The sequence below is a fragment of the Ananas comosus genome, linkage group 3, assembly GCF_001540865.1.
Source record: "Ananas comosus cultivar F153 linkage group 3, ASM154086v1, whole genome shotgun sequence".
Taxonomy (NCBI): domain Eukaryota; kingdom Viridiplantae; phylum Streptophyta; class Magnoliopsida; order Poales; family Bromeliaceae; genus Ananas; species Ananas comosus.
In genome coordinates this window covers 9,520,748-9,531,954 of record NC_033623.1, presented here as the reverse complement: position 1 = coordinate 9,531,954, position 11,207 = coordinate 9,520,748, and the positions used below count along the sequence as shown (strand labels likewise).

At 34.4% G+C, this 11,207-nt stretch overlaps 1 protein-coding gene across 1 annotated transcript; it reads left to right on the top strand.

Moving 5' to 3' along the window:
* On the top strand, nt 3,412-8,036 carry LOC109707029 (small heat shock protein, chloroplastic-like). The gene is made up of 3 exons (XM_020228072.1): nt 3,412-3,888; nt 6,797-6,950; nt 7,508-8,036. Exons 1-3 carry the CDS (start codon nt 3,603-3,605, stop codon nt 7,782-7,784), a joined length of 717 nt encoding a protein of 238 aa, XP_020083661.1. The 5' UTR covers nt 3,412-3,602; the 3' UTR covers nt 7,785-8,036.

The window sequence follows — 11,207 nt, the reverse complement described above, 5'->3', positions numbered from 1 at the left end:
AAGAATTTTAGCCCTATTATATCTTAGATATAGGACTACTCAGGGTCTCATAGCCCCTATCTATCAAGGCAGATAAATTCCATATAGGTGCACACCCCTATTCCTACAATGAACCTACTGCAGCCAGCATGCACCAGAAGAACCTGAATGGTTAGGGACCAAGTGTATGTACAGTCAAACTACAGTAACCTTATTGTGAATAGCCGAGGCACCGCATGTCAAAGGACCAGTCACACTACTACAACATTGAGTAAATCATGAACGAGTGAATAGACATCCAAGTAACTTCTTACATCGGTCACGCTTAGTACCCTTGTTCTCTAACAACCATCTGCACATCCGCTAGCTCTCGTGTCCCCACACTGTTGACTCGCGACTCATCTATCCAAAACGGAAAGCGACCTATGCACCAATCTCACAGAATCAATCACCATCCCGGTGATAATCCATCGATCGGGAGCATTTAGGAATTAACTATCAATAACACATGTCTCAAATTCTCAACTCCCGAGAATACGTGTCATCATTTTATTAATTTCTTAAACGATTCATAGACACGTACACAACACGAATAAAAATAAAAATCCAAATTTATTCATAATATATGAAATCAAATATAAATTTATATCCTAAAAAGAATACATATGTCAGCCTATTTGGCTTCTAGGGCATACATCTAGCGTATAGAAAGATCCGTTGACCATCCTATAATTAGTGCAAAATAGATTTTTCGAAACAAGAAAAATGAAGATGGTGTTGTGACTCGAAACAAAACCAGATTAGTGACTTAAGGTTTTAACAATTTTGATTAAACGTTTGCACGGGTGGCCCAATTTAAAGCAATTCAAATTTTATCCACTTTCGTTTTTTTAAAAAAAATAAATTTATTTCAAATGGATATAAAAAGTGCATTTTTAGATAGATTTATTAATGAAGGGATTTATGTTGAACAACAAGCGAGATTTGAAAATCACACTTGACAATCACGTTTTTAAATTTTGTAAAACACTTTATGGTTTAAAACAAGCACCAAGGGCTTGATACGAAAGACTAAGCTCATGATTTTTAATTTCAAAAAAAAATTAGGATTCGCAAAGTTGACACCATATTATTTATTAAATATTTCAATTATGATTTTCTTATTATTCAAATTTATGTTGACGATATTATTTTTGGTGCTACTAATGAAATCTTGTGCAAAGAATTTGTTAAGTTGATGCAGGATGAGTTTGAAATAAGTATAGTTAGCAAACCAAACTATTTTCTTGGATTTCAAATAAAACAAATGCATGAAAGAATTTTTCTAAGTTAGATAAAATATGTTCGTGACTTTATTAAGCGATTGGAGTGAACAATGCAAAACTTTCAAACACCCTGATATATAAAACAACAAAATTAGATAAGGATGAGTCAGAAAAATCAGTTGACACTAAGTTGTATAAAAGTATGATAGGTAGTTTATTTTATTTAACTGTTAGTCGCCCTGATATTATATATATTTTTTGTCTTTATGCTCGTTTTCAAGTGAATCCTAAAAAAATACATTTAACTGCGATTAAAAGGATAATTCACTTCATGAAGGGTACCTTAACCTTTGATTTGTGGTATTCTAGAATGGGCTCTTAATTTTGATTTAGTCGGTTATATCGATGCCGACTTTGCGGGTGGCAAAGTCGATCGAAAGAGTATAAGTAGATCCTATCGTAGGACACTCGCTTGTATCCTGATAATCCAAAAGGCAAAATTTTGTAGCACTTTCAACGGTCGAAGCTCAATATGTAGTTGCCGAAAATTTTGTAGCGCTTTCAACGGCCGAAGCAATTGGAGTGGAGTTTATTTAATTTTTATTACATTTTCAAATTGTTTGTCCTTATTAAAAAGAGGAAAGATTGTTGGATTTTATCCAACAATAAATTTCGATGATAACAAACAAATTTTACATTTAGTTTGTCACAAGTAGTTTCATGTTTTAGTTGGATATGAAATGACTCAAGCCGAACCTAAATTGATCAAAAGTAATCATTCAATTAAATTATTCAAAATGGCCCAAACGAGATCAAATTGTACCATATTAGATACAAGTGTTAAAAAATATTTTGAAGGATTTCTTGCAATTTTATTGGGTTTGAGCCCGTCAACCGAATCAAGTTGACCAATCTACTACATATGCTTGATTTGAGCTTAATGTCAAATTGCTATTATTTTTAATACAGTATGAATTCAAAAGTGGTTTGATATATGGTATATATACTAAAAGGTGATTTTATTATGACATGATTTCAAATAGTATAAAATATGATATAAATTAGTTTTACAAATATAATATGAATTCAAAAAGGCTTTATATTTTTGGTATTAATTCAATAGCTTTTTTAACAAATGTGGAATAAATTTAAAAAGATTTTATATTTTTGATATTATTTTAAAAGGGTTTTACAAATATAGTATAATTTCAAATGAGCTTTTCAAATGTAATAAAATTTCAAATGTGTTTTGCAAATATGGTATGAATTCAAAATAATTTTGAAATTAATTCAAATGCATTTGCAATTGGTTGAAATTCAAATTAAAAATCAATTATCCTTTAATCATGCTTCTATTCTAATTTATGACAAGCATATTTAGAGGGAGTTTGGATATTGTTTGAGACTCAACTTCAAATTGAGAGAATATTTTCTAAATCACAATTGTTCTTAATTTATTTTGTAATTGTGAGTTTTATTATGAGAATTATGATAGAAATTTTGTAAAATGTGACTGTAAATTGCTTTAGCCTTGCCATTTTCAAAAGGCCAAATGATAGTGATTAAATTTGTATCTCGAGAAGAAGAATTAAGGCCCGAGCTACGTACAATAGGCAGGAAAGCCGAATCAAGATAAATCATCTGTATTGTATAAATTTGTTTGTCTTTTTTCCTTTCTTTATTTTAAAGTTTAGTTGTCAACTAATTCAATCCTCCTCTTAGCTAGATGCCATTTGATACTTCAAAAGTACTGTTAATTAACTCAAATCAAATAAATTAAAAGATTGGACAATAAAATAAATTTTTTGAAAAATTTGAATAATCTATTTAAAATGGTCTGATAGTTCAGATAAATTCTATATAAGTTCATTTTTTATTTTTTTAATAATTTTATTTATTTTTTTAATATTAATATGTTCTAAAGTTTTTTTTTTTTTTTTTTTTTTTTTTTTTGAACTTAGACGATGGGTCCATCTCGGTTAAAGAGTGTACAGTGGCATTTTTCATTTGCTCAAAAGAAAACAAAGATATCTGAGCCGGCCGCCACGTGTTAGTGACAATAACGTAGTCTGAGTGCAGTCGAGAACATTCGACCTTTCTCTTCTTACGTCTTCCGAACGTGGGAAGAACCTCCCACAAACATCATCGCCTTCTCCCCTCTTCTCGTCTCGTCTGGTCTCGTCTCGTCTCGTTGTTATATATAGACCTCATCAAAATCCCAGCAGGATATCCATATACATATACATACATATATAGAGCCCAAAACCCAATATATATATATCACTCCATTTAATTATTCTCGCCCTCTGAATATTATAACTTAATTTAATTATTATAATAATAATTTCCGCGCGACAAATGGCAACCGCCGTGGCTCAGTACTCCCTTTGCCCCGTTTTCGCTCTCAGTTCGAAGAACTCGGCGAGGTCTGTGGTGACGTTGCCGACTTCTTCTTCTTCTTCTTATAAGGTTCGGCGACACCAACGCCGTGGCCTTGTCACGGCTCTCGCAGCAGAGGAGAAGCAGGAGAGCCCTTTCCTCAATGTCGAGGTCCAGGATCACAGCGGCAAGAGCAGCAGCACCGCCGTCGAGCGAAGGAAGACCCCCGGCCGCCGCCGCTCCGCCTTTGAGCTCGCTCCTTTCGGTAAGCAACTAATCTTACGGGTTAACTAGGATGTGTATCGATCCCTACAAATTAAGTGATAGAATTATATTATTTATTTTTACAAAATTTTAGTTTTCTTCGTTTGCAAATTTATTTCTCTCCGTGACTGGTTAGAGTCAGTGTTTTTTTTTTTTTTTCTATAAAATGACCATTTTATTCCGGAGTTTTTTTTTGGGTGAAAACTACAAGAAATAAGTATCTATATATAGCTCTCAAAAACTTCTAAAATAATTTTTACATATCTTTAATTATTTTTTTTTGTTTCAAATATACATCACTCGTAATTTTTTTTATTCAAAAATAACTCTACTATTAATACCCGTTAAACTATCTCAGATTAAATCAGAGTTAAATTTTTACCAAAGTTAAAAGAAAATTAAAATATTTACTTTTCTTCTAACTTACGGACAAATAAGAAAAATTGGTAACAGTAGAAAGATATATTTGAAAGGCTAAAAAATTAAAATAATTTTTTGCCCTTAAATTAAAGATAATTAAGAAAAGCTGGCGACGGTAAAAAATTATATTGAAAGGATAAAATAGTAATTTTATAGAAAAATAGTTGTTTCTAACCGTTTACGACCAAAAGAATCTACGCTATGCATATATTTAAAAAAATTTGAAATGTTGAAAGGTATTTTTATATTACTCTTTTAAGTGGGATAAATAAAAAAAACCTGAAATTTTTATAGAGTATATAAGCAATTAATTGACCCAAACTATAAAACTTACTAGCTAGAACTATATATGGATCATTCTAAGTTAGCTATTAGCACTTTTAAGACTTTGATTTTACCATGTAATCTTTCACTCTATTTGATTTCTCGACGGCACGTCTAGTTTAAAAATTTGGATGCTCATTTATCTTTATAAATTTAATTAGTATACTAGCAGTAAGTAATTAATAATAATTAGCGTAAATTATGAAGTTAGAGTGCTCTTGACTGACTAATCAAAAGAATTGAAAGGTTGAATAGTAAAATAAAAATTTTGAAAGAATGGACAACCGATGCAACATAGTTCGTAGTTCAGATAATTTATATTTTTTTATTTCTTTATTATATTTAAAATTATTTATTAGTATTATTGTACTTTTATATTATTTTGCGAGAACTATAAATTATAACATTTAATTATTTTTTTAAAAAGAGATATTTCTTATAAAGACATGATGGTCTAATTAAATTAACCTGCAGAACTTATTAGTCAACTAGCAGTCAATTCGTGGGGAATATATATATTTGCATATTTTAAAGTTTTAGAACTGAAATACTTCCTTTTTTTCTTTTTCTTTTTTGGTTTTTCTTTGTACTTTAAGTTTCGTTTGGTTCGAGTATAAGTAAGAATCGTCTATTTCAGAAATAGGTATAAGTGTAGGTATAAGTCTGGAATAGAATAATTTTGCGTTTGAATAAAAATTAAATTGTTCTCGAGAATTAAAAAAATAGCGTTTAGATAGATAAGATAGAATAAGAAGATAGTTGGTAGTTATAAATAAAAAATATTAATATTGTCCCTTATATTATGTTGAATTTAAAATTTAAAATTTTATATTTAAAATTTTATATTTAAATATATAATTTTTAAATTTTAAAAATTTAAAATTAAAATTAAAATTTTAATTCTCAAATTTAAAAATTTAAAGTTCTAAATTTTAAATTTAAAATTAATCAAAATTTAAATATATAAAATATCAAATTTTAAATTTAAAAATTTAAAATATCAATTTAAAATTTAAAATCTAGAACTTAAAATTATAAAATTTTAATTTTAAGATTACAAGTTATAAATTTTTAAAGTTTGAAAATTTTAAATTTCAACTTTTTAAAAAATTTAAACTTTTAAAAATATCAATTTAAATAGTGTTATTATATTTATGTCCCTAAAAAGCAATAAAATTACATATTTATCGGTATATAATTTTATTTGTATTATTCTGAAGTTTTAGTTATCAAATATCTCTCTCCAAAGTAGTATAGTATAGTTTGTTGGCATATTTTCTTTTTACGTTAGTTGATCGGTTAAAGCTGTCTCTTATTGAATAAAATATATAATTATTATTCTTAAATAAATACTTTTATTTTTTAACTATATTCATTAGTATTTATTATTATTTTTATTTTTATTTTAACTTTATATCATTTGATGTGAATTACAAATCATAAATCTTAAAATATTTTTGGAAAAACTAATTTTCTAAGGGCATGCCAGTCCAAAGTATAAGAAGCAATTAATGGTAGTAAACTTGCCTTGCAAATTAATTTGCAACTAATTTGTGGGGACAAATATGCAATTTTGTAGCTTTGTAAGGAGACATATTCAAGCAATACTACAGATACACCCTATAGTAGGGCGTACATTTTACACCAACTTCATCTTAAGATCATTCTTATCACATCAATTTTTTTAAATTTTACGAGAAACCAATTCGATTTTTATCAGCCCTAAAATTGTGAGCATAAGATATGCACCCCTTTTTGGGGTGTACAAGAACTATTTTTCATATAAAAATGTTAAGACACTGTTCTTTGAAAGTGTAAGATTTTGAAAAATAATGATTTTTTCACATTCTTTAATATACTATCAGAACACTAAAAAGTTTTAAGCTTTAAAAGAGCAATAATTATTTCTCATTTTTTGACCGCTTCATTTTTCTTATTATTCACAAAACTACAAATTGATTCGATAATCAAATTTATGTTTTATAAATTGATTTTTTTTAATGTGAAAATGGAGGTTTTATAGTTCAAAACATATCTTGAAAAAAAATTCTATCATTATTTTTGGTTTATAAGAGATTTTTTTTCTCATATGAATTCTGAATTTAAATTACTAAAGAAGATCGTAGAAAAACTTTTGCTGAAGAACTTGGTGATGAAATTTGCAGGTCTGGTTGATCCATTCTCTCCGATGAAAACGGTGAGGCAAATGCTAGACACGGTGGATCAGCTATTTGAGGATGCAATGACATATCCAGGGCTTGGGTCAGATGTCAGGACGCCATGGGATGTTATGGAGGACGACAAGGAAGTGAAAATGAGGTTTTTGTCGAGTATACTGATTATACTGTTTTCTAGTAGCTTAATCTTTGAAAGGGCAAAAAAAGATTCGTTTTGATGGGTATTCAATCTTGAGTACCATCTCGAGATCCTTTTTTAAGTATTTTTAGACTTAAATTGCCTCATTTTTGTTTTCTACAATTTAATCAAGTTTCTTTGATGGACCTAAAATTCCTACAAGCGAATGAGAGTATTAGATGTAATACCATTTTCTACCATTGAGTACGGTTGAGTAATGGTGTGGGGATAGATAAAAATATTTTCATTAACAGCAATATCGAAACCAAATTTGCTATCTAATAACTTTTGTGGAATATTTTATATGATGTCAAAGAACGAGATCTTTTTAAGTCTCTTTAGACTTCTATTGCGCTCTTAACTCCCTCCAATTTATCAGAATTTTTATTTAATTCTTGTTGTTCTAATACTATGTTAATCAATTGTTATGCCTTTTAAATAATGTATTTCAGAAAATTGTTTTACTATTAAATCCTCGACTCAAACACGTAGCTAAGGGAATAAAAGGGGCTGTTTTGCAGGTTCGACGTGCCTGGGCTGTCGAAGGAGGAGTTAAGGGTGGCCGTGGAGGACGACAATGTGCTCGTAGTGCGCGGGGAGCGGAAGGAGGAGGAAGGCGGTGAGGCGGAGGACGCATGGTGGAAGGGGTGGAAAGAGAGCTCCTACTACACGCGGGTGGTGCTCCCGGATAACTGTGACGTGAGCCAGGTCAAGGCGGCACTGCAAAACGGTGTGCTTCTGGTTACTGTACCTAAGAAGAATGTGGAGCGAAATGTTATCGATGTCCAGATCGAGTGATGTGTGCTTAATAGTATCGATTGTCGTTTGCAGTGTTGTGTCTGAGTATAATGTATATAGTTATAGTTATGTTTTCCCTTCCGAGGCTACGTATATGCTATATGGGACTAAATGAAGTTGTTAATGTTGTACATTTTTGTGAATGGAACGAACTGCAGTTGTAAGTTAATGTTCAGAGAGGATCTGAAGATTGATGGGAAACTCTGGCTACCACCAATCTAAGCGTGACCTGCCAATTTAATCTCCTCTTAAGTATCTTTCGACACATAAAAATAGTAGTCTTTTCACTTGTTATATTAAAGGCATGTTTGGCCAAGCTGTTTGATATAAATATTGTTTAAAAATATTTTATATGATATAAGGTTGTATTATAAGAAAAAGTTTGAAGAGTATTTGGCTGATTTTGTTGTAAATTAAAATATTATAGGCTGTAGAAAATTATTTATCAGATATTCTAGTGAAATGCTGTAAAATATTTAAATACTAAAATTATCAAAATGCCCATTCTATTGTTCTGAAAAGAACAAAGAAATTTTAAAACTTTCAATGGAAAAAAGATAACATATTAAGAATAAAAATATGGCATTGACATTTTCAAAGCTTGTTTTAGGGCAATTTTGATATTTTATATGCTTCAAGTTGTGGTAGTGGATTCGGCCTTTTTCTAGAAAATCTCTACATGTGGAGATTTTGTCCCGTACGTCCCCACAGCTATCTGTTACGGACTTAAGCTAAATCGCTCGTTTAGCCCGTGCAGTGCTCGTCTTTCTTCGCGAAGCGAGCAAGCCTACCTCTCTACTTGCTAAGTTAGAACCTACTCGGCTTAGACTAAGTACAAGAGAGAGAGAGAGAGAGTTTGAGAAATGTTGTGTATTGATAAAAGTTGAGAGTACAATTAATTTCCTAAGGAGAGGAGATGGAGGCCACAACTTTATATAGGTCACTTGCCACCCAGGCTATAAATGAAAAGACGCAAAATGATGCATAAATTACAAAGTAAAGAGGGAGGTTACAAGCTCCCAAGAGACTACAATTATTACCCACTCAGAAACTCTAAGAGACTCTTGACCCTTCAGCATTCGCACCATTAGTCTTGAGATCCCCTAGAAGATTCTAGAATGCCCCAGCAAAACCTCCGACAAAACGCTTCTTTGGACATTGAGCCACTATCAAAGAGAAGTCAGCGGAAAAAATTTTGTCTGCGACGAACTCTCCTACCTAACATACAGATGCCCTCGTCACACGCCGAGCTGCTCTCGGTCCATGTAGCCTTCCGCACAGTCCGTTGTGTCTTGGTGCCTGATCGGCCCCGTGCCTTGCTACCGCAATCCGCCTTTGCCCGTGCACCAGCTCCTAGTGCCTTGCCTCTCTGAGCATGTGCACCAGCGAACCCGCTGTGTAAAGAATCTGCCAAGTGTGCATGTCCTCCATGACACGCACGCGCACTCCACCACGCCGCAAAACACCTCTTGGCCCCCTCGAACTCCTGCTTGACAAAATGACTTGCACTTTTTGATTGGGCATTGGTTGCTTTAGCGCCTCATGAAATTTGACAGTCTCGCCGCTGCTCAAGTCATCCTCCTCGAGTTCCTCAGCTTTTCCGCACTTCACCTCCTTATAAATTTGCAGGGTTGTCAGAGTTTGGTCCTTCGTCAGCTCGCCCCAACACATCAGAACCATGCACGGTGCTGGCTCGTTCAGGAAGCTCAGCACCCACAAGTGTGGCATGGATGCTGCCTTCGACGAAACAAGGAAGTCTATCCTGAGGATCACTCCAAAGTCGTCGAGCGGCCCAACAGTGAGATTAGCCTTTGCCCTCCACAGGCCGATGGCTATCTCCATGCCTTTGGCAACTCCCGCGATTAACCGCAACTCAGAGTTGATCACCTTGATGCGGCTCGGATCCTTCTCGAGTGTGAGGCCCAACCGCTTGGCCTCCGCCTCCACGACAAAGCTATGTGTCGCACCGGCATCGATCATCACCCACATGGTCCTCCCGTTGAGGATCACATCGACAAACATGAGCTCCCTCCTGCAGAGCTCGTCGCCGTTTGGTTCACCGCGAATTGCAATGACAAGTCTTATTGCGCCTATCCTCGGCAGCTCAACCACGTTCTTGTCCTCCACAGCTTAGACTGCAGCAACCTGCTTTCCTTTGTGGTTGCCCTTCTTTGGGAAGTCCCGTGCCCACTGGTTCTCACAGCAAACATAGCAAGAGATCTTTGCAGGCGACGGGGCGGGATTCCGTCGATGCCTCCTAGCATCATGGTTTGGCTTGTGCCCCTTCGCGCCCCCTGGATCGTGGTGCTCTCCCCCACCTTTGGCCTCGCTCGCCTTTGGTGGTTCACCTCGATCGCCCTCAGTTCGCTCCCGCTCGGGCAACTTCTCCGCCAAAACAATCGTGGAGTTCTAGTCCTTCACGTTTTGAGCCACAAACTCCTTGTTCGGCCACGGCTAAAGTCCATCTAGGAAAAAGAATAGCTGATCCTCATCGGCTATGTTGGAGATAGCCAACATTATTTTCGAGTACTCTTGTGACTCGGCCCACCTGGCCTCACGCCACTTCGAACATGACTCGGCCCAACCCAGGCTCATGCCATTTCGAACATGACTCGGCCCACATGGCCTCCCGCCACAGGGCAGGATGCTGGCCCATTTAAGCGAACACTATTCGCCCTAAACTAAGTATAAGAGAGAGAGAGAGAGAGAGAGAGAGAGAGAGAGAGAGAGAGAGTTGAGGAATCTTGTGTATTGATAAAAGTTGAGAGCACAACTGATTTTCTGAGGGGGCGGAGGCCACAAACTTATATAGGCCACTCTATACCCAGGCTACAAATGAAAAGGCGCCAAATGGCGCATAATTACATGGCAAATAGGGAGGCTACAAGCTCCCAAGAGACAATAATTATTGCCTACGTAGAAACTCTAAGGGACTCTTAACCCTTTAGCATCCGCAGCTATAGTTTTGAGATCTGCGTAGAAACTTCTAGAGCGCCCCAGCAACCTCCGATAGAATGCTTCTTTGGAGATTGAGCCACTGTCAAGAAGAAGTTAGCGGAAAATATTTTGTCGGTGACATTCAACTGTGCATATATTTCACTTCCAAACGCCAAATTAGTTAATGACTTAAAATTGTTGACACTCATGATTCGGAGTTCAAATTCTAACTAGTTCGTACTAGTCGAGTTCATTTCTAAGAAAGATGAACGAAACGGATAGTTTGTTTTCTTTTTCTCTTTTCACCTAGAAAAAGATATTTTCTGCTCTACTGATTGGAGTTATATATATGCAACAACAGTTTTACGACTGAGTGGTCATTTCGTACAAGAATAAGGCAATAGGACTATAGATTTTTCATAGTTTATGTTGCTCTAACAAACTGTTAATACATGCATTAACATGTAGTGTGAATTTGCCAGACAA